This window comes from Alexandromys fortis, unplaced genomic scaffold (genome assembly GCF_014885135.2).
Source record: "Alexandromys fortis isolate MF-2015 unplaced genomic scaffold, M_Fortis_MF-2015_v1.1 scaffold_63, whole genome shotgun sequence".
Lineage (NCBI taxonomy): Eukaryota > Metazoa > Chordata > Mammalia > Rodentia > Cricetidae > Alexandromys > Alexandromys fortis.
In genome coordinates this window covers 7,633,372-7,657,194 of record NW_026067953.1, presented here as the reverse complement: position 1 = coordinate 7,657,194, position 23,823 = coordinate 7,633,372, and the positions used below count along the sequence as shown (strand labels likewise).

The 23,823-nt window shown below is 48.7% G+C and overlaps 1 protein-coding gene across 1 annotated transcript in view; it reads right to left on the bottom strand.

Annotated features, from left to right (window-relative positions):
• The window catches only part of Slc24a4 (solute carrier family 24 member 4), a 139,478-nt gene that overhangs the window by 6,579 nt on the left and 109,076 nt on the right, over positions 1-23,823 (bottom strand). Inside the window, exons 13-16 of the mRNA XM_050151462.1 lie at positions 12,413-12,579; positions 6,358-6,472; positions 1,574-1,686; positions 1,139-1,204 (exon numbers count right to left, since the gene is read on the bottom strand). Coding sequence (XP_050007419.1) covers positions 1,139-1,204; positions 1,574-1,686; positions 6,358-6,472; positions 12,413-12,579 — 461 coding nt within the window. The remainder of the gene's footprint in view (positions 1-1,138; positions 1,205-1,573; positions 1,687-6,357; positions 6,473-12,412; positions 12,580-23,823) is intronic.

Sequence of the window (23,823 nt, the reverse complement as noted above, 5' to 3'; positions counted from 1 at the left end):
TAAGGAAACCAGACCTTCCCCTTTGCCTCAGAACTTGGCATTATAACTGTTTCCCTTTAGCACATTTCCCAGGCGCATTAGAGCCATTCTGGGTGAACTTCTGCTTGCTCCCACCCCACCACTTTGCTGTGTATACATTGGGGGAACAAGCTCCCTAACTCAGGCTTTTCTGGAATGGACCACAGCTGCCTCCCCAGAGCATAGAGCTCTGTAAAAACAGAGCAACCTGGCTTCAAACCACAGTTTTGCTGCTTGCTAACTCTGTGACCTTGTGCAAACTGCTTAACTCCTGAGCCTTAATTTCTTCTGCAAAACGGGAATAATAGTACCTTCCTCATCAGGAGTGGCAAGGGCTGAATCAAATGCCACAGAGAAAAAGTACACAGCCTACGTCTGTGCAGGAGAGCCGGGAGGATCGCACTGTCGTTATGTGTTTTCCCGAGGACTATCATGCCCCCCCGTTTGTCAGCTCAGCATGTGAGGAGAATTTCTCTCTCACTGGACCAGTCAGAAAGAAATGAAATGTAACCATGTGACATGACAACCCTAGAGACATTTTTGTATGTGTGTGTGTGTGCGCACACAGGCGCATACATGTATGTGGGTACATGTAAAGCACGGAGGACAATCTTGGCTATCATTTCTCAAATGTTATTTACTTCCTTTTGAGATAAAGTCTCTCACTAAACCTGGAACATTCTAATGTGGCTAGGTTGGGTGGCCAGAGAGCCTCTAAGGACCTGCCTGTCTCTGTTTTCCTTACACTCGAATTGTAAGTGTGTACTCAAATTACAAGTGTGCACCATTAGGACCCCTTATTTTAACAACATAGGTTCTGGGACTCAAACTCAGGTCCTTGGCCTTCACTGACCAAGCTCACTGCCCTGGTTCCCTGGTGACATCTTATTTTCTCAGGATGAAGTACCATGGTCGCTGCAGTTGCTCTTGGAAGAGAGAGAGAGAGAGAGAGAGAGAGAGAGAGAGAGAGAGAGAGAGAGAGAGAAGGTTTTGGCTATTTTCGAGCATACACATCTCCTTGGCAGAGATGTATACATTTGCCAAATAAGATGTATAGGTGTGCACCACCCTGGACTGGATGGAATGAAATGGGATGCTCCCATTTGAAGCTAAAACTCACAGTAAGAGCGACGGAGCCCAGCAGCAGCACCACGGAATAGACGAGACCTCGGCTGTTGATCTTCACCTGGGAAGCGAAGCACACAAAGCTTGAGTTGCTTGGCCAGTCTATTCCAAAAGCCCAGCCCTCTTCAGAATATTCATTCTCTCCTCTTGGAAACACGGGGCTTCCTCAGACGAGCATGCAGGAATGGTCAGGACCTCATACAAGGGGGAGCCACAGGTTCAAGTCTACAGGGTTCATCAGGATTAGCATGTAGTAAGCATGGACTCCTCCTGCAGATAGGACTAGGCTGTTCTAGAAGCCATCAAAGAGAGTGGGAGCTAAGGACAAAGGGTAACACATCTCTCCAGAGCTCCAGGCTGGAACTGGGTGGGCACCATCCTTCCCCCTGAAACATACCTATGCCCTTCTTTAGGAAGTGGCAGGACTTACTGTGGATCCATAATTAATAACCATGGTCTGCAGGCCCCACGGGATGCCAAGCCCCACCAGAATGTCAAACACGTTGCTTCCGATGGTGTTAGACACTGCCATGTCTCCAAGGCCTGGGGGATAAGCAATACATTCCTTCCATCAGGAGTTGGTCTCAGGGAACCTCCATTCCCTCTCTGAACCCCTCTATCGGTGCTGTTCAAGGGAAGGGAGTCTGTCATGGACTCTATGTTTGTAAACATTCCTGTGAGGTCTAAGACTCCCCCCTTTTTTTCAGGAGATCTACAGGACCCATTTGTGAGCTGAATCCGTATGTGGACGTCCTAACCCCACAGCAGCACTTCAGGAAATGGTCTTATTTGGAGGGAATTGGTTATGATGAAGGTTATGATGACTGGTATCCTAGGAAAAGGAGAAACCCAGGTATCAACAGTACACAGGAGGAAACCACGCAAGCACAAAGGGGGCCAGGTGGAGCTAGGAGAGGAAAAGGAGTCTCCCTCATAGCTGCCGAAGGTGCCAGCCCTGCCCACCCCTGAACTTGACTTCCTAGCTTCCAGAAATGTTAGGTGTAAATACTGTTTGCCCCTCTGCCAATACCGGTTCTAGCAGAAGAACATGGGTTCCTCCGTTATCCTCCTGTCAGGTTCAGCTGCCATTGTCAAGGGCCCACCGCCGGCTCTGCCTCCTTCAGTTCCCCCATCTACGCTGGGTTTGGGTGGGACCACCTCTCTCACGTGGCAGGTGACCAAAGGCTAACACTTTGCCAGAGGCTCAGACTCAGGATGCTGGTCTAGTATCCTTCTACGAAGCCATGATGTATATTTGTGCCTAGACAGTGGCATCCATGACCTTATCTGGGAACCACATAGTATCGACTCTTACATTCCAGTGGTTTCTGAAGGTTGACCTTTCTCTTTCTAATCAGTGGCCATTGTTCTCCTTCCTGTCCCACTGTCCAAGATCCTGTTGGTCACAAAGCTGAGGCACTTCCTCTCTTGAGGTGGGGATCACGAATTAGAACAAATTTTAAGACTCAGGTTGACTGAACTCTGACATTGAAAGCCGGCACCCACAAATGTGGGCACAGAAGGGACAAGCCTGAAACACGAATGTCTAGGAATAAAGACATGATGGTAGCTGTGACATTCATCATCAAGTCTGTCCAGCATCCAGACCTGCCTCTTCACTACCCTCCAGTTTGCCCGGCCACTCCTTCTCCCTCGTTCTCACTGCTGTCCTCTGATGACCCCCGGCACATGCCTCTTCCTCCTTGGTAAGAAGAACTTCAGAATCTTGGCAGCTTAGGGCTCTGAGGTCTGGATTTCCATGACCCTGGACTACTAGACTCTTAGCCTCTAGCAACTTAAAGCAACATGCAGTGATTGTTTGGGACCAGCTTGTATCTGGTGAGGACAGGCTAAAGATGTTGGAATTTACAGACAGGAAGTGGAGGTAGGGGAGTGGGCTGGGGGAAGAGTACATCTCTCTGAGCTACACAGGTGACTGGGAGCCTTAGGGCAGTGTACACATTAATAACACACAAGTCACCTCGGGCTTTTGTAACATGCAGGGCCGGTGCAGGGCCTGAGGGTCTGGGTGTAATGTGAGCACCCCAGTCAACACCTACGGGGCTTTGCTTTGACCTGCAGGGAGCCTGTAGGGAGGCCTGATGCAGAAGCTTCCGTCAGAGACCCTGTGTGATCTCCTGCTTCATGTAGTTGAGTTTGAATGGGGGCCTTTGTCACAGAGAAGTTTCTAACCCTAACCATGTCCTCTGGGTTCTGTGGATCACATCACTGTTACCTTATGACTGCTTTGCACCCCAAGTCCTGGCCCCATTCACACTTCTCCCGCTGTAGATAGAGGAGCCAGCATCCTACAATAGGGCTCTGCTTGTCCCTTGTTCCTAAATAAGACCCTTCGTTGGCAATGCTTCCTCCTAGTCAGGGTTTAAACCAAACATCCTTCTGTCTTATCTTTCCCTGGCGCCCACTCAGGGCTGGCTTTGTCACCTGTGTGCTGTGGAGTATGCATGAGACTGACTTTGCCCAGGTTCATGTGCCTGAATGCCAGCAAGGCCCCCACGTTGTTCAGCGTTCTTTTCGCTTTCTGTATTCATGTATGGAGCTGCCCCCACCCTGCCTCCACTTCACGGTCACCCAAAGCCCCTGACTGAGGATTTTTACAGATGCCATCAAATGAATGAAGTTATACAGAATCAAGCAGGCTAGAATCCAGCAACAACTGTTCTTATAAGAAGGCAGCGTGGCTACAGAAACACAGCCTGTAACAACAGAAACAGCCTAAGGTGTACAGCTATCGGCCCAGGAAGCCAAAGAACTGCAGTTCACAGGAGGAGCCAAGCAGGCTCTTCCTGGACCATGAAGAGCGGGCAGGCCTCACAGGCACCAGGCACCAGGCCCCAGGTTTCAGACTTTGAGTAAGTGTTGATCTGCCCTAGGAAGCAAACACTAATGTCAAAGGTCACCCAATTAAATTCCATTCCCCTCAGCTGTAACATGAACGGGGCCAGGCCTGTTTGCTTGTTGGGGTTTTTGTTTGCCTGGTACCCCACGACTGTTTAGCCCCAAAGAAAATCACACATAGGTCTCCATAAATTATAAGCTGATTGGCCCATTAGTTCTAGCACTGGCTAACTTTCATATCTTGATTAGCCCATTTTTATGATCTATGTTAGCTATGTGGCTCAGTACCTTTTTTAGTGGTACAGCTCACATCCTGCTGCTTCGGTGGTCTGGCCAGGAGTGGGAGGAATCAACTTCCTCCTTCCCAGAGTTCTCCTGTTCTCATTACATCATTTCTACTTTCTGTCTGGTTTTCCCGCCTATATTTTCTGGCCAATCAGCATTTATTTAAAACATGATTGACAGATTACAGACAATTCTCCTGCACCACTCAGCCGCTGCTTCCAATGGCCTCTAACTCTCTGTCAGGCACCTGCCTACCTCACAGTCTCATGCCGCCTTCTCTTCATGCCATCTTGCCAGCCTTTGTATGTCTTGAAGGAATGTGTCCTTATTTCCAGAGCCAACCTTTCTCCATGGTGCTCCCTCTTCTCCTGTCTCCTGAGGGTACTCCTACTGTCTGGCCTCCCCCTCCCATGGACTTTTAAACTTTTGCCTCCCAGGAAGCCATGTGCGAGCCCAGTATGGGATGCTCTCTCCTTGGTAGAGAGGCACTTAAGGATGAAGGGCAAGCTTAGCAGCTCTATGGTTTTGCCATCAGGAATTGTGAGTCATTCCCCATTTTGTTCAACCTGGGTCACTTCATAAGCCCAAAAGAAAAACAATACACATAGCAAAGCGCCTCCCAACTTCTGGAGTGCAGAACAGGAAAGTTCCATTGTCTAGGATTTTCATGGTGCCTGCCAGAGACAGACATGGTTCTCGTTTGTTATGGCTTAAATCTAAAACGTTTCCAATAGGCTCATGTCCTAAACACGTGTTCCTCAGATGGTGGCACTGTTTGGGGACACCATGGAGCTGCTGGGAAGTGGACTTGAACTTGTGAAAGTAGGTCACTGCTTCCGGTCCCTGGTTCCAATCCACCATGATGTGAAGACTTGCTACCACCCACGTCCAGTGCCATGTTCGTCCAGTGCCACGTTCTACCCTGCAGCCCCTGTTATGATGGGCTGAGCTCTTGGGAAACCAGGAGTAAAGATAACGCTTTCTTCCCTTAGGTCATTTTGACTGGGTAATTTGGCCACGGCAGCTTCAAAAGTAACTAATGTATATAATTCCTCATTTGCTGTTGACTTCCAAGTTGAGGTTCTGTTCCCAATTCATACGGTAACCTCAGGACACGTCTCCTTTAAAACAACCACATAGGAACACCCTTCGAAAGATCTAGGGGAGTCCATCTTTGTATTAGCAGTAGCGTGGCTTTTTCTTCTGGGCATATCATGATTGTTCCATATCCATCATGGAACAGAGATAACCTTGGCCCTGTAGTCATAACAACAACTTGAGGAGAACAATACAGTGACAGTTGGGCCTATGGTTAACTTCTCAAGCAGGAGAGGAATTCCACCACCACTTGCTCCTACCTCCTGGCTATACAAGGCCTATCGGCTCCAGCATCCCCCTCCCCACCGCTCACCCCTGCCTCCTAGTTACACAAGCATATTGGCTCTAGCATCCCTTTCCCCATCCCTCACCCCTGCCTTCCAGCTACACAAGGCCCGTTGGCTCTAGCATCCCCCTCCCCATTGCTTACCCCTGCCTCATAGTTACACAAGCATGTGGGCTCTATCATCCTTCTCCCTACCACTCCCCCCTGCTTCCAGCTACACAAAGCCTGTCAGCTCTAGCATCGCCCTCCCCACTAGGGCCTGCACAGCTGAGACACAGGAAGGACTAACGGGTGGATTCTGTGATGTACTTCCATCAATGAGGTTGTCATCCATGGTGGGGTGGGACTTCCTAGTGGTGCAGCTGTTTGGAGATGTCCCATGTTCCTGTAAGTAGCCCCTTGCTCACCCATGCTCTGTAAGTAATCCCAAGCTAGACTTGGATGACAACACTTTGTTAGTGTGTCACGGGTGCCCTATGTGGTGTAAACAGAAATTTGTTCATGTCACCTCAGGAACAGCGACGCAACAGGAGTCTCTCCACAAGGGAATCTAATAAATGACAAATTCTAGACACCATGAGCTGCCTCTGAGCGGGACCTGACAACAGCCCCTCGTAAAAGCCCTAACTCAGCCAGTGGAGACGGGGAGCTTGCCGGGGGCGCAGGCGTTGAGGCTCAGTCCATACCTTGTCTTGCCACAATTAAGCTGGCCATGCAGTCTGGAACACTTGTGCCTGCTGCCAGGAAGGTGATGCCCATGATGACATCAGGGATCCCGAGAGTGTATCCAATAATAGTCACCTGCAGAAGAGGCCAGGGTCAGAGATTGGGGTGAACTCACAGTGCAGCCCTGGAAACTCTCCTTACCCTGTGTGCTTTAAATTAAATGTAATATTGTTGTAATTAGAAGAAAAACCTTGAACATGGTTTATTTTTAAAGTTTTTTTTCTTTTTTTCTGAGACAAGGTTCCGTGTAGCCCAGGCTGGCCTTGAACGTAGCCAAGGGTGACCTTGAACGTTGAGTTTTCCTGCTTCCATCTACCTCCTAAAAGCTGGGCTTACAGGCGCATAGCACCGCACCTGGTTTAAGCAGTGCTGGGGATTGAAGCCTGGGCTTTATGCACGCCAGAAAAGCACTCTACCAAGGGAGCCACAGCCTTAGCATCTTAAAGAAAAGAAAATTTTAAGACAGAGTCTTACTATGTAGTCTTAGCTAGCCTGGAACTATGCAGACCAGGCTGGCCTCAAACTCAGAGATTCTCCTGTCTCTGCCTCCCCAGCACTGGAATTAAAGGCGAGTACAACCATGCTCAGCAAGGAAATCTTTGCTTGTTTTTCCCCCCGATCATGTATTAACTGCTTATTGCTTTAAAACTTTCTTTGAAATTGGTTTTTCCTTTTATTTACTTTTTATGTATGAGAGTTTTGCATGCATGTACTATCCAAGGAGGCCAGAAGGAGCATCAGGTCCCCTGCTGGAACCAGAGTTACAGATGGTTGTGAGCTGTCATGTGGGTGATGATAATTGAACCTGGATCCTCTGGAAGAGTAGCCAGTGTTTTTATCCACTGTTTTTATCCATCTCTTCAGCCCCACATTAAACATTTTTATAAAATAAGATGAAAATGACAGTTAACTACCATTTTTTTTAAGAGCCATCAATAACCACTACTAACACATCACATCTGTAGGTGGGTCCCAAACTTGGGGACCTAGACAATCCCTTGGAGGCTTGTTAGAACCAGGCCACCAGGTCTTGCCCCAGAGTCCCAGCATGAGGCCTAACAACTTCCAGGTGATTAATACCCTGAAGCTGCTGGTCTGGGAACCGTTTGAAGATGTCTGTACATCCTTGACCATTCTTTTGGAGTATATGTTAGGAGAAAAGGGAGGTCAGATCATATTATCCCTATCCATTTCCTAACTGCTCGTTTCATGTAATAATATTCCACCAATATGTCTTCATGCACAACCACCACCTGAACACATTTTACAACCATGCTTAGATTTCACTGTGTGGCCTGTGCATTATAACTCATTCCTCACTAATATTCCAATGGTTTCTTATTGGATCTCTACCGAGGATTTATTGTATTCCAGGCAATCCACAAAAGTATCTTACTCTCTGTCTTAGTCAGGGTTCTATTGCTGTGAAGAGAAACCATGACCATGGCAACTCTTATAAAGAAAAACATTTAATTGTGGTGGCTTACAGTTTCAGACATTGAGTCTATTATCATCATGGTGGGACGTGGCAGCATGCAGGCAGACATGGTGCTGGAGAAGGAGCTGAGAGTTCTACATCTTGTGCATGCAACAGGAAGTGGTCTGAGGCACTGGGAGTGGCTTGAGCATAGGAGGCTTCAAAGTCCGCCTCCACAGTGACACCTTCTCTAACAAGGCCTTCTAAAAGTGCCCCCCCCTCTTTGGGGGCCATTTTCTTCAAACCACCACACTTTCACAGTCTTATCTGCTCTAGTATTTACTGCCTCCTGGTGAGGAGGACACTATTGTTATGACAAATAAGAACCAGAGAGTTAAATATCAATGCCCATGGGCACCATGCTTGCAATGGAGCATGTACTCCCAGCCAAACGCTCCAATCTCCTCTGCATCAATGTGTCTGTATGTCAATCTCTGAATTGTCATCTCTTTACTTCCTTAGGAGAAACTCCAAGACACAAACCTGCTGGATCAAAGGCATCTTAAGAAGATCTTGGATGCATAGTCACACAGTCGCCAGCAAATGTCATTTTAGATAATGACACCGGAGAGCTGGCTGGGGTTATTAGCAGCAACATTGGGGCAGCAAGACAGAAAGTCTTAGAGGCATTTGGACCACCCTGGCTTACCCCTTGGCTGTAGCTTGCCTCTTTTCAGAGACCGTTAGCAGCGGTGTCCTTCAGAACTGATCATATTTCAGCTGTGATAGTTTTAACAAGCTTTGTCAACTTGACACAAGTTAGATTATCAGGAAGGAAGAAACCTCAATTGAGAAAATGTGTCCATCAGATACAGCTGTAGGGCTTTTTCTTAGTTAGCGATTAATAGGCAAGAGCCCAGCCCATTGTGGGTGGTGCCATCCCTGGGCTGGTGGTCCTGTGTTCTATAAGAAAGCAGGCTGGTCAAGCCATGAGAAGCAAACCAGTATAAGCAGCTCCCCTCCATGGCCTCTGCATCAGCTCCCTCCTACAGGTCCTTGCCTAGTTTGCATTCCTGCCCTCACTTCCTTCAGTGATGAATAGTGATGTGGAAGCATAAGCCAAATAAACCTCTTTCTCCCCAAGTTCCTTTGGTCATACTTTTTTATTATAACAACAGAAATCCTAAGATAACCTCAGAATTACCTGGGAAGATAGTATCAAGGAGGGATTGTCTAGAGGAGGTTAGCCTGTGGGCATGTGGGGGGGGGCTTGTTTAATTGTGTTAATTGATATGAGAAGCCCCAGCCCACTACGGGTAGCACCATTCCCTGCGCTTGGGTCCTGAACTGTAGAAGACTGAAGGAAGAACCCAAGCTGAGCCCCAAGCATCCATGCCTTCACTTCTCTCTGTTCTTGAGTGTGCATGTGATAATTAGCAGTCTTAAGTTCCTTTAGGTTGCTTTCTGTCCAGGTGTTTTTTTTCAACAGTAATGAAACTAGGACAATGGTTAATGGTTCTAGTCCCAGAAACTGCTGTATGACTTTGGACAGTCAGGTTCGCTTCTCTGAGCCGAAGCCCTCTCGTGGGCTCACAGCAAAGATGAAATGAGGAAGTGTAATGTGAATACCTGGCCAGGACCACATGGCCATGGTGCAACGTTTCCTTCTATTTCAATCATTTGTTTGTATTCCATGGGGGCAGGAAAATGAGAGCAATCAGATTTCAAGGTTCTGAGAGCCCCAGACTAAAGGTGCTTCCCAAGAGCCAGGCTTCGCCACTATGTGGAGATTACAGAAATAGCCTTGGGAGGAGAACAACAGATGAGTTTGAACACACTGCCCACACTGACAGAGGGTTCAACACCCTACCAGGTGCCCCTGCTCTTGAGTAGGGACAGACAGACACACTTCATTTTCTCAGACAGAGGCCCTGGACTTGGAGGGAGGGATCAGGAAAGGGATAAAAGCAGCCTAACTGGTCCATCATCACTGAGTTCATACTGTTGACCAGAGCTGTCTGCACAAGCCACTGGCTGTGACATATGAGTTCTGAATTGGTGACGCTGGCCATCTTAAGGATAGTAACTGAGCTACCACGTGGAGCTGCTAGAACGGACTCTCCTTAAACCACTGAACCGTGTGGCTAAGAAACAGTAGGGTCGGGGCAGAAGATGGGTACAGTTGTACGCCCACATATTTCAGAGTCTGAGGGATGTCACATGGACCTTATTCTACCCTGAACTCAAACTCCAGTGTTCCAGCCTCCAGATATACAGGCTTTGAGTGGAAAGCAGAGTCATGTTTCCAGCTTCTCTTTGTTCCTCAGTTTCCCCAACTGTGGTTTCGAAAGAACAGTCCATTTGAAGGTCCCTCTGCTTGACACTGACATCGTTTTTTTTTTTCTTTTTTTCTTTTTGTTGTTGTTTTGCTTTTTAAAAATTGAGACAGGGTTTCTCTTTGTATCCTTGGCTGCCTTGGAACTTGCTCTGTAGGCCAGGCTGGCCTCGAACTCACAGGGATCCTCCTGCCTCTGTCTCCTGAGTGCTAGGGTTAAAGGTGTGCACCTATGACATTTGCAAGGGTTTCTTCTTAACCCCTCAGAAGTGACAGCCTTAAAGGTGATGGGTCGGGGGTAGCCTGGTGGCTTCACTTCTCCCTGGGGCCCCATGAGGACATAGTGGAGGAAGCCCTGGCCACCAGAGCAGGCACACTGTAGAGACCAAGGTGAGCTCAGAGGCACAGTCTTCTTTACAGCCCAAACTGAGGCCATCAACACTCACGGCCATATACCACAGGCCAGATTGGCCCAGCAGTGTGGCTCCCATGACCCTAGTCAAACCTGGGCTAGGACTCTGGTTTTCAGAACAAAAGCAGGATTTGTAAATGAAGATACTGAAGGTAGGAGTGTCCCATCCAACTGCCACCTAGAGCTCCTTGAACAGTACTGACCCTTTCCGTAAGGAGAGAAGAAAGGATTTCACAAATTCTTTAATTTGACCTTCCTAATCCCCACGCTTACTCAAATGTCACAAAATACTCTATTTTTTTTTAACTTGTCATGTTTTGGGTCTATGATTTTGTAAGAAACATCACGATTCCCTTTAAAACGTAAAGACAGGTCTTCTATTCAATTCCATTGGTCGACTTCTCTGTTTTTATGCCAATACCAAGCTGTTTTCAATACAGTAGCTCTAGGCAGTTTGGATGCTCACCTTTCTAGACCTGGATGGAGGTGGGTGGTCCTTGAACTTCCCACAGGGCAGGAACCCTGATTGTTATTTGGGCTGCCAAGGGAGGAGGACTTGATTGGGGAGGGGGAGGGAAATGGGAGGCAGTGGCGGGGAGGAGGCAGAAATCTTTAATAAATAAATAAATAACTTAAAAAAAAATGTAAAGACGGCTGTTTTTTTTTTTCATTCTACCCCAGGAAAGTAAGAAGTGAGAGTCAATTCTTTTAAGGTGTGGCTGCTGTTGTCTTTGAGAATCATCTTTTCTAGGGATGTGGGTAGAAACAATTTCAAGCTCTTTTTCCATACCAACGGAAGAAAACAAGGCCCCCAAACAAACAAACAAACCAAAAAAAAAAAGTTCTACGTGCTGTTTAGGATCCAACATTTGGGCATTTCACACACAGGGCTTGGAAGAAAGGAAAAGAGATGGTGGCTGGTTGGGGAGCCGGTGTCTAACAATGGGCCAACAGGCTTGAGAGGCAATGGTGGTCACCCCAACTTCATAGGAGGGCTCACGTTGGGTCACTAAGTCACTTGCTCAGTTGCAATGATCTTAAGAGAAAGAACTAGGCTTCAACTTTGTTCTCTTGGGCAGGTTATGAGTATCAGGAATTTGCCTAGCGTATGCAAGGCCCTGTACAACTCGCCACAATCCATCCTTTCGGCGAACCTGCATCCTTTCTCTAGAGGGCAGGGAAAGAGGCCGTTGGGCTCGCGGAGAACTTCTCCTGCCCCCCCTGTCTCATCAGGCCAGCCCTCCTCACCTTCCCTGATGCTGGCCTCTGTGTGAAGAGGAAAAGGAAATGACTTAATGATGTGCATGCAACTGACAGACAATGCATGGAAGTCCAACCATATTGGAGCCAAGACCCCTCTTAAGCCCCCTACAGGAAACAGGCGTTTTCTAATTCTATCATTAGCCCCAGCTATTCAGACAATTGTGGGTTCTTCATGCCTCAGTTTCTCCACCAGTAAAATGGGGACACTAAAAATCTTTATTCCATGGGGGATGTCATGAGGCCAAATGGGGCTTCTATAAAATTGCCCTGTGTGTCTGGCACACAGAAAGGGGTAGCTTTTGACAGAGGGCTTGACATTCCTCTGAGGACCCTAGAAATGAGGGGGCCAGCACTGGTGTCCCCTTACTCTGCCCATCCCACCAGAGCTGCCTCTTGTATGTCTCCCTTCCCAACGCTTGTTCCCATCTCATAGGGAACAATGCATGGTGCCCACTCTCAGGCACACAGTAGGGAACAATGTTAGTACCACTTTCTACTGAGAAAGACACTGATGTTGGCAACGCCAGCGACGTGCCCACAGGGAGGACGGAAGCTTAGGAGAGGCTGGGGGGCGGGGCCATCACTCACCAGCCACACCATGAGGTAGGAGAACACGGCGATCCACAGTGTGGCCGTGACGAAGGTGACCATGAAGAACTTCTCCCAGCGGGGCTTGCTGCAGTTGGGGATGGTGACACACAGGAGGAAGATGAGGGGCCAGGTGAACACCCACTTAGCCTTGTCGCCTTTGGCCTCTGCGAAGGGGATGGGGGGTGGAACAAGGGATGGAAGAAAAAGACATTGGGTTATACAATTTCTAATCCACTCCCGGTTTATTGCTTTCAAGTTAAACTTGGTGTGACTTCAAGCAACCGGGGCCACGGGACTGTCCTCTATCCTGTCACCTGGAAGTAGCAGGAGGACTCAGTGCTTGTCGACTGACCCACTTAGGTCCACTGTAATCCTTACGCTGACCAGACAAGAAAGGTGAGCCAGTCACGGATAACACCGGTCCAGGGAGCTGGGAGGGGAGGTGGGACATGAGTTCTGGGAGCAGACGGCGGGAGTGATCCCATCAATTCTGCTTGTTCCTCTGAGGATAAGGGTCAAATTAGGACAACGACAACATAGTAACTGGCCTGTGGAGTGCAGCAAGCGTGCTGGGCCCTTTGCTTCTTGCTGTCTTCATCTGTTCATAAGAACATTCTCTCTGTCTTGGTGGTTGCAGGAACGGTGTGACAAAGAGTGTGGGAAGCACTAGGCACACGGCCCAGCACACAGGAGGAGGGAGCAGAAGCTGGAAGGCACACCGAGAGCTCGTGTGCAAGACTCCAAAGCCGGTGGAAAGCATCAGTGTGTTTGTGCAAGAAAGGCACATGTTAGGGTCAGCGAGATGGCTCTGTGGGTCAAGGCTCTAGTGACTTATTGCACAACTAACTCCTAAAAATGGTCCTCTAACTCCATACAACACATGCACACCTGCACTCACACACGTGTGCACATAGGACAAAAACAAAATATACTTTCTCTCTCACACACACATGCACACACACACACACACACACATATATATATTTCTGTCTGTATTTGTTTTGTTTGGGTACATGGGGTGTATGTCCCAGCGCTGGTGTGTACAGGTCAGAGGACAGCTTGCGGAAACTGGTTCTCTCCTTCTACCATGTGGGTCTGGGTCATTGACCTCAGTCATCAGGCCTGACGCCAAGAGCCATTACCCTATGAGCCATCTTATTGGCCCTCAGATATTTTAAAAACGAAGTATGCATACTCTCCCTGAGTGCCCACAGGCAGTTCTCCAGCACGGACTGAGTGTGGGGCTGTAAAACAAGACCCAGTGAGTTTAGGACCGACATCAGGCAGTGTGTGCTTGCGAAACTCAAAGGAATGGAATTAGAACTCGGTATTGTGAGGGAAAATGGGAGATTTGTAAACACGGAGGAGTTACATAGCACAGTCCTAAGCAACTGACATGTCAGAGAAGAAATCACAGGGGAAATTAGGAAATACTGGAAGAAACAGAAAGCAAAATGTAAAATGTCAAAACTCACAGAATGCGGTGGAGACAAGCCCAAAGGAAACTTCTAACTGTAAATGCCCATGTTGAAGTGGGGACCACTTAAAACCCAGGACATTATGCTCCTCCCAAGACAAGAAGAGAAGTGAGGATTAAGTTCAAAGAATGCAGAAGGAAGGAGTGCCCCTCGGAGGATCCCTGGGGCCTGAGACTAGCCAGGCTGGCTAACCTAGAGATCCTGCCTCACAAATGAGGTGGATGGCTCCTGAGAAATAAGGCCCCAAATTGACCTCTGACCTCCACACACACATACACTTCCTACACTCATGTGCCCCTGTGTGCACATACGAGAGAAAAGGGTTTTGAATGGCCCATTTTCCAAAGACACATACAAATGGCCATTAAACCTATTTTGTAATGCCCAACACACAAACTAAAAAAAAATTACATACACGTAATATTCTTTAGTCATTAAGCAAATACAATGAAAATTATTTCACACTCATAACTGTAACTAGTAAAAAACATAACAAATATTATCAAAGATATGGAAAAGTACAACCATCACATATTGTTGGAGCAAACGCAAAATGTATAGGCTCCTTAGAAAGCAGTCTAACAGGTCCCCTACAGAGTTCAACACAGCTGCCGCATGACCCAGGATCTGGCTTCCCTATACACACCCGAGAGAGATGAAGACAAACGCTCACAGTCGCCCCCTAATGGAAACAACGCAACGATAACGCCGGTGAGGAAAGCACAAGCCAGCTGTGGTCTGTAAGGCCAGGGGAAGAACTGAAATAGGGAGGCAGGCATGCCTCAGTAGGGAGGAAGTCAGACACAAAAGCCACATAGTGCTAGGCTCTATCCAGACGAGATGTCCAGAATCAGAAAGGAGCCCAGTGGTCTCCAGGGAGAGAGGCAGGACTGGGGAGTCTTTGCTTGTGGTTGTGTTTGGTGATTTTTTTTTAATAACAAAATATTTTGGAATTATATACTGATGATGGTCATATTGTTCTCAACACAGAAGGAAAAATGTGCCATAAAGGATCTATTTTATGGGCCGGGTGATGGTGGCACACGCCTTTAATCCCAGCACTCGGGAGGCAGAGGCAGGCGGATCTCTGTGAGTTCGAGACCAGCCTGGTCTACAGAGCTAGTTCCAGGACAGGCTCCAAAGCCACAGAGAAACCCTGTCTTGAAAAACCAAAAAACAAACAAACAAACAAACAAACAAACAAAAAAAAGATCTATTTTATGGCATACGAATTATGTCTCAGTTTTTTAAATTGCAGAGCAGGTGGAGCTCATCAGTTTCAGAGATGTCTACATGCTACATGCACTTTATAATTTCCTAAATAATCATAATTCAAGTGTGTTTGCTTACAAAAACAAAAAACAAATAGACAACGACAACAGACTAACCCAAGCTGCCTATAAGGAGCAAAGAGAATGTGGGTAGCTCGAGGTCAGCAAGGCAGCCGGTTATCCAGCCAGATGACGCAATCAGGAAAACATCTGTCTCCTATCTCATTCTAAAGGCACCCCCTCTCCATACTGGGAACCTCCAGCATAAACAGGAGAACGGTTTCTGCCCCATGGTTTGTCCCAACTTCCAGGCTCCCCTCTTGCCAACTACACCCTGACCCATTTGGGCTGCTGAAGCAGGCTGAGACATTCCAAGTCTCCATACACAGGAGAATTATTCACTTTGGGCAGCTGTGACCTGGCCACCTAAATACCCAGGAACCTCTCTGCAGACAGACACAAAAATAGTGGAAGGACACATTTCTTCTTTCATAGACACCAAATCGCACGAGGCATTTGTCCTTTTGCTGGTATGGGCTTTGCATATTGTTTTGACATCTGTCATCATCTTGGTCTCACCCAACAGCTAGCATCAACACCCACCACTGGTTTCCTAGGAAACAATCCTCTAGCGGACCCTGTCTCTGCTGCTGTGGTTTCTAACAGTCAGGTGTCATACCGGTGGATTAGAAAATTCACTTTAGTGGGTGGAAACCAGCATCTCCTTAAAAAGAGATGGAAAATAATGGGGTTACACAGAGGGAAAGCTGAATACCAATCCATGAAACCAGGGTGTGTATGTTTGTGCGTGCACGCACACACATATATGTGCGTGCATGTGAGTAGATAGGCCAGAGGTCAACCTTGCAGGTCAAACCTGGCTTTTTCTCTGAACTGGGTGCCATTTTCCCCAGGCTTCTTAGCCTTTGAGCCTGTCTCCACTTTCCCAGTATGAGGACTACAAACACACACTACCAAGAAATAATTTTAAAAGGCTGTGAGGCCACAGGGTGATGGGAAAAGTGTCCATGCCCGTCCCTGAAGATCCAACACGGATGGTTCAGCGTAGCCTTCTTACCTCCCAGTGACGGCTACCTCAGTGCTGCTGGAAGCTCCTCTTAGTGCCCAGCCTTTCCCTTCTCACGCACTGCCAGGGCAAACACCATCACAGACTGATGGATATGTCAACACCAAGGACATCTTATTTCTTTCCCTAAGTCTCCGATTTCTCTCTTGAAGTAGAACAGTGCGATTTAATTACGTGAGAGAAACTATTTAAAATGAGCCGTAGCGGAACAGATGGCCCGCCACACCAGAGGGACACGAGCACATGTAGTAGTCGATGGAAACCTCACACTCATTTGGACGGCTCACTAATTAGACACCTCAATTAAGGGAGTGGCTAAATTGTGTGGTCCTGGGGGTGGACTGCACCCCTGGCTGCCGGAGAGATTTTCTTGGGCCCTGGAGCGAAGCGTCCAGATGGCTGAGACAGTATCACTGCTTCTCAAACACAGAGCCCCTCCGAAGGATCTTACCTGCCTGCAGGACGGATGCTTTGGAAGGTCTGGATGAAGGGTCTGAGAATTTGCATTTTTTCAGAAGAGATTGGATCTCCCCTATGTTGTTCAGGGTGGCCTCCAACTTCTGGCTCCTCCTACTCAGCTTGCAGTAGCTGGAGCTACAGGGAGCTTACTTAAGATACTTATTTTTGGGCTGGAGAGAGAGCTCGGTAGTTAAGATCACTGGCTGCTCTTCCAGAGGACTCAGGTTTGTTTCTCAGCATCTTCATGGCACCTTCCAATTGCCAGTAACTCCAGTTCCAGAGGATCTGATATCTTCTTTTGGCCCTGCCCACCCTCTGCCCACCCCCTGCCCACCTCCTCAAGGCTCCTCAGGCTTACTAAGGAAAGCTAAACATTCAAATGAAGGCTCTTCCTCTGAGGACCTTGCCTTGAGTTTGGAGACTCTAGAGTGGGTTGTTTGATGAGTGTGAGAAACCCTAAGGGATCGTGAGGACTTGCTGGTCCCATCCTGCCTCTCAGCAGAGTGGGCTCTAGTGTTTACCAGCTGCAGACCTAGCAGCAGGTCCTCCCTTCCCATTGTCTGTACCATTTTCACTGAAGGCAAAAGAGAGCATAGCCAGAGGCAATCAGTTACAGACAGGCAGACCTGGGTGCCAGGCCCAGCTGTGGCTCCTATTCACCTATATGGGGCTTTCCTAATCTCAGACTCCTCACTGGGGAAATGGGAATCCACCAGCCCTTCCAGCATGGCCACTGCCAGAGTCCAAGCATAAATATGAGATGCTTAGTGGATATAAGGTACCACTGCATGTGGGGAAGGACCCTGTTGTGTTGTTCACCCCTCCCTCAGCCTTACTAGACTCTATGGGCTCCCCAGGCTCCCCCTGCCTCCTCCCTCAGGTCTAGGTTAGCAGTGAAGGTGCTTTATTGCTTCTCCAACTTCACCATGACTGACCCACAGACACCGGGGTACTAAAGTGGCCTTTAGAATCTCTGATGGCAAGTTGTTGAGTCCGTGCCTCCCCACCCCCAGCAGAGGCTGCAAAAAAAAAAAAAAAAAAAAAAAAAAAAAAAAAAAAAAAAAAAAAGCAAAAGGTGTCCTCCTCCTAGTTCTGACTTCCCAGAAGGTTCCTCAATCTGAAAAGCAGAAGCAAGGAGAGGGGCCCCCCTTTTCTGTGGCTTTGGGTTCATGAGCATGGAGCAGGCTGCAGGGGAGCTGCATTTGCTACAGCACCGAGCACAACCTGGCAAACTTCTGAACAACTCTCTTCGGGCAAAAGGAGCTGTGTGGCCTTTGTTGCCAAACTCAGGCATCACAGAAAAGGACCGGGCTCAGGGATACAGAGTCCTGGGTGTCCCGGCCAATGCTGCTCTGATCTGGCAGACAGGATGCATCTTGGGATTTCCTAGAAAATGGACATGATGCAGGCTGGGTTTGGGCCTGGCAGAGATTTCCCTTTGGGGAGGCCATTGACTCAGTTTCCTATTTGGAATATAGTCTAAAAGTTCCCACTAGTGCTTAGAACTTTAACATCCAGAGACTATTTGCTGCTAACCACGGAGAAGTACTGCTTTCACTGGAGAAAAACTAGCGAGCCTCCTGTAACGGAGCATGAGGCTCTTCCAGCTCTTTGAACAACCACTGACCGGGCTGGAGTCAGGGCTCAGTGGTAGATCCCTTACCTAGCATGCACAAGGGTAGGGTACACTAAGAATAACAAGCAGTTGATAAATTAACTATATCAAAACCACTTAAAGTCAAAAGATAGAAACAACCCAAACGTCTTTAGGAGTGTGGTATACCCACTACAAGGAAAAGGTATAATACACATTACAGTGTGGATAAACCCTGAAAACACTATGCTAAGTAGAAGCAGCCTGGAACAAGAGGCTATACCTCATTTGATTTCATAATTATAAAACATGCAGGCTACAGCTCTCTAAAGAGATAGTAAGTAGGTTAGCTGTTGCCAATGTTGGGGGGGGGCGCTGCAATGGTTATACAATTTCTTTAGGGAAATGATGGCAACTCTGTCATTATGACTGTGGGGGTGGTTGTACAGCTTAACGAACCCATGAAAAGGTGGGAATGTGTCTGGGTGAAGTGGTTGTAGTCAAGAATAAAAGTGCTGGGCCAGGATTTGTTCCTATCGGTCTGTGAGCTGATGCCTCAGGGGTGCACAGAGTGATTGACTGGCAGGGACAAGTCTGTGACATCACGACTCTGGCTTAGAGGCTGCTCACTGAGTATGTGGTATCTCTGGTGGCTTCCATGACCAAGGAGGGAGCAAGGTCATTTCCGACAAAAGTTCCAAGAGTCTCTGGGGTCTGGGCAGAGGGAACAGAGCTGGAGCTGTGCACACCTGGGGCCTGGGCAGAGGAAGCAGCGGTGGATCTGAGCACACCTGGGCCTGGGCAGAGGGAACAGAGGTGGAGCTGTGCACACCTGGGCCTGGGCAGAGGGAACAGAGGTGGAGCTGTGCACATCTGGGGTCTAGGCAGAGGACCCAAAGGCTATCCCGACCAGCACACTATCAGAAGCCCCACCAAGCAGAGGAAGGTGGGGTGTAAGGGTAGAAGCCCTGAGAAATCCTGCAATGTCCTGAACTGCATCTTTTGCTACTTCAATTGAGAGCTGAAGCCCTAACCCCAAAGTGACTGTATTGGAGTCAGGTCATTTAGGGGGCAATTCAGGCTCAATGAGCTCCTAACGGTGATGAAGCAGGGCCTGATTTAGCAAGTAAAGTACTTGTGTAAGGATGAGAACCTGAGTTCAATCTCCAGAACCCACATAAAAGAAAAAAGAAAGGCCAGGTGTAGTGTTGTTTTTATCCTTGAACTAGAGAGGTGGAGAGGGGTAGGATCCTGGGGCTCACTGGCCAGCTGAACTGACAAGCCCCTGGGTCAATGAGAGACCCCACCTCCCCCATCTCAAGAAACAAGGTAGGGAGTGACTGAGGAAGACATCTGAGGTTGACCTCTGATCTTCACATGGACACACATAGACACATGTGAGGTTGACCTCTGGCCTTTACATGGACACTCACATAGACACACAGAGTGCTGGAGATGAGATTCTGAATGTTCTCTTTCCAGGTGTATGCACCAAACAGAGGCAGCTGAGCATGCAATGAGCAGCCAGGAGGCCATCCCTAGGTGAGGGGAGCCCAGCCATGCTGCCACCCTGATGGCAGACTTCAGGTCTCCAGAACTGTGGGAGGAGAGGTTCTGTTGCTTACAGGGCCCAGGCTGTGGTGTCTGTTTCAGTACCCCGACTAGTACAGAGAGCTACAGGAATTCTGTTTTGGGCGGCCCCTGGCATGCATCCTGGTAGATGCTAGCTGACCCTGTCGTGGAACAGGAAGGTCCTCCTGGTAGGTACAATATGAAGTGAGAGAGAAAGGTTCCGTTGCAGGGTCAGGAAGGCTCCCATGGACACACAGGACATTCCAGATCATAACCCAGCTACAGACAACTCACGTCTGAGCTTTTCCCCTGGGCCAGGGCTCAGGGTCACTGGCCCACTGTTTAGGGTAGAGCAAAGACTACAGACCCTTGATTTCCACAAGAGGCAATGACGCTCCTCTTCCCTGGGAGACCACACCCTAGCTTCTGGGGGCTGGGGGAGGAGCAGGCAGAGGAAACCAGCATCAATAAGATGGGCTCAGGCTATAGGGAGGCTTGGGCACTACTACCCTAGCTTTTGGATGGCCAAGGTAGGGCCTCTGCCCCAGTTCCAGCCAGCTATAGTGAGGGAAACAGGGCATGTGTGGCCAGCCTTTGGGTTCCCTTAGGCTATAGTGGAGAAAGTAGAATTTTCTTGGGTCATACATTAAATTCCAGGGATGTCCAACTTAGAGCCCCACGGGTTATAACACTACCACCAATACTACCACATAGACACACACACACACACACACACACACACACTCATGTATATATACACACAGACAGACACACACATGCAGAGTTTCTTATTTTTGTGACATTGCAACACAATGTTGTTATCTATAAAATTCATGATTGAGAACTGCCCAGTTTAAAAACAAAAGTCTTGATGTTTAAGTAGGTAGATTTTGTGATGGCTGCATTCACAGATAGCCTGGGCTACATTCAGGTTGAACATACATGACAGAAAGCGCATCCCACGGTCATCTCCTCAGATTTGCCTCACAAGCTTATAAGCTCCTAGGGAACAGTCCCAACTGCAGCCCTAAGGCCAGAACAGAGCCTCGTGCCCAGATGTTGACTGACAAGAATAACTGAACGGTCTGCAGCCCCATGCCGGCACACAATAGGCACTCAGTACGGGCCATTTTCTTCCTTTGACCTTCAAAACTGAGGCAAGCCCAGGTCCACAGGGGTTCCCAAGACTGTGACTTTTCTAGAACACTGCCCGTGGTCTAATCAGGGTGGATGGAAGCTGCATACAGCACATACTATGTGGACGGAGCATGTTGCAGTCCACATGAGTTCTTCGGAGTGCCTACTGTGCGCTAGACCATGAAAGACCTGATGATATTACCATATGAACTCCTTAGGATACAAGTGCCAGCACCCTACTGTGTGGATGAGGAATAGGGGGTCAGGGAAGTGAGCAGCTGGCCCAGGGTCAGTGCTGTGGAAGAGCGGGACTGAAATTCAAATCTAGGACCCTGGACTCCAGAGCTTACCCCCAATCCTGCCTGAAATAGCACAAAAGCATCAGCATCTCTCCAGCCCTTGATATAGCCACATTGTTTCCAAGCTGGTCCCAGGGACAGATTCTTCACTTTCTAAAGACCCCAGTCCCTTGTATTCCTAAAGGTGGGGAGAACAGCAGCCTCATGGACTCTCAGGGGATATCTCAGAGCTACCACAGGCCTTAGGCCTATGAAACCAGTAAAGCTGGACTGAAAGGAGGCCAAGGAGGCCCAGAACTGAGGTCCTGGGTGTGGCATTCACTGGCCTCCTCTCACTTCCTGTGAACCTTGACCTCTGCCTTCCCTGTCCACACCTACAGGGGCAACCACCACCCTGTACTGTTTCCATGGTTACTCTGCTCCCAGGGAGGAGGGAAAGGGACTATAGTTTCCACGGCAACCCTGTCAACACCTCTGCTACACAAAGGGAGCTTCCCCTGGATATGGGAAGCAGGCTAGATCCTGAGCAGGGAGCCAGCACCTAGCGAAGCTGAGGAAGCTGTTGTTCTCCGCTAAATCAAGGCCACACCCACGGACATCCTGGAACCAAGAAAGAAGGTGAGCCAATTACAGAGGAAGGCCAGAGCTCCCCAAAGGGTTTAGGCGGCAGTTGGGGGTGACTCTTGAATTAGTACCATCCTATGTAGTGACCTACCCAGAGACCCCCACAACTATACTTCTGAAGTGGCCTAGATCTGGGTGTAGGGGAGAGGGGCAAGTCCTAGGAGCTGCTCTGTTTACTCTGGCCAGATTCAAGGCTGGGAGTCATCCTTCCAAGGGGCTGCCTGACTTCACAGAGCAAGAGCTGACCCTCATGTATCTCTCTTGTAGGCCCCTGGACATCTTGAGACCAGGAAGTCAATGAAGTGGCCAGTGGGGAGTAGTGGAGGGAAGAACAGAGCTGCCCATACCCACCTCTCAGAGTTGGAGACCATGCACATAGATGACTAAGGGACCGTCATCACGGGTTCCAGACTGTGCCACACATAGATGACTAAGGGACCGTCATCACGGGTTCCAGACTGTGCCACACATAGATCACTAAGGGACCGTCACCACAGGTTCCAGACTGTGCCACACATAGATCACTAAGGGACCGTCATCACGGGTTCCAGATTGTGCCACACAGATCACTAAGGGACCGTCATCACGGGTTCCAGACTGTGCCACATATAGATCACTAAGGGACTGTCACCACAGGTTCCAGACTGTGCTTTCTTGCTATAGCTCTGCTCCAAACCCCTCCACCTGCCTGGCACTGGTCCTTTGATTACCATAGTTCTGTGTCCCCTGACTTGACCTCATAGACCCTGGGGAGGAATGGGTCTGGTGGTGGGGTGACACAGGGCTTTAAAGGGGTACCCAGGACGTAACCCAAGGCCTGTGTCTCTGTCTCTTATAAACCCAGGGCCCATCCTGGTCTACTGGCCTTGGAGCTGCTCTGAGAGGATGGACTGTTCTCCTAGGTCCCTGCTCTATGGAAGTCCTTCTATCAGTGTGTCCTAACAGGAACATACTGCGGACCCTGGATCTGGAGAGGACCACTCCTTTTGGCTTTCGGGGTCACAGATAACTCAGGGACAACTCCTACCAAACTAGTTTGACTTTTACCCTGGCCAGCCAAACAGACTGAACATGCACAGCATATGGTCCCACAGGGATACATGATGCAGGGATGCATCACCGATGGTCCAGACACCAGTTCCTTTGGGCCATCTGGATGGCAAAGGGGGTCTGGAAGGGCTGAATCCCAGGACTGATCTCCTCAGAGGCCTCAGGAAGGGGTCAGATTTCGTTTTGGGGGGTAGAAAAGGTGCTTGATCAGGCCTAGAAATTCCTAATCCACCCAAATCCCTGGAATACCCTAAAGAAGCATGAACACATGCGCTCTCCAGGCCCTGTTCCAGGCTCAAGGCTAGGCCCTGAATTTGAGAAAGAGACTGGTGTTGCAGAATATTTGTTTACACTGTAAAGATGTGTCTTTGCCAAAATGCTTTCTGATTGGTTTATTGAAGAGCTGAATGGCCAATAGTTAGGCAGGAGGTATGGGCGGGACTCCCAGCCAGAGAGAGAACTCTGGGAAGAAGGCAGCATCACCAGCCAGACACAGAGGAAGCAGCATGGGCCGTACGGAAAGATGAGTTAACAAACCATGCAACAGAACATAGATTAAAATAAATGGGTTAATTTCAGTTCTAAGAGCTAGTTAAGGCCAAGTGTTCATAATTAATAAGTTTCCATGTCATTATTTGTGAGCTGGTGGTCCAAAGAAAAATCCAACTACACCTAGAGTTGAAGTAGGCACATAGCATTGAGAATGTCTGATCCAGAAACTCCAGGGAAGGTCTATGGTTCCAGGAGAGCTTGTATCTCCAGACACAGTACCCAGGGTTCCAGACTGGCAGGCCCAGGCCAGCTACACAGAGGTGGCCGAAGCAGGGCAGGTGCTTA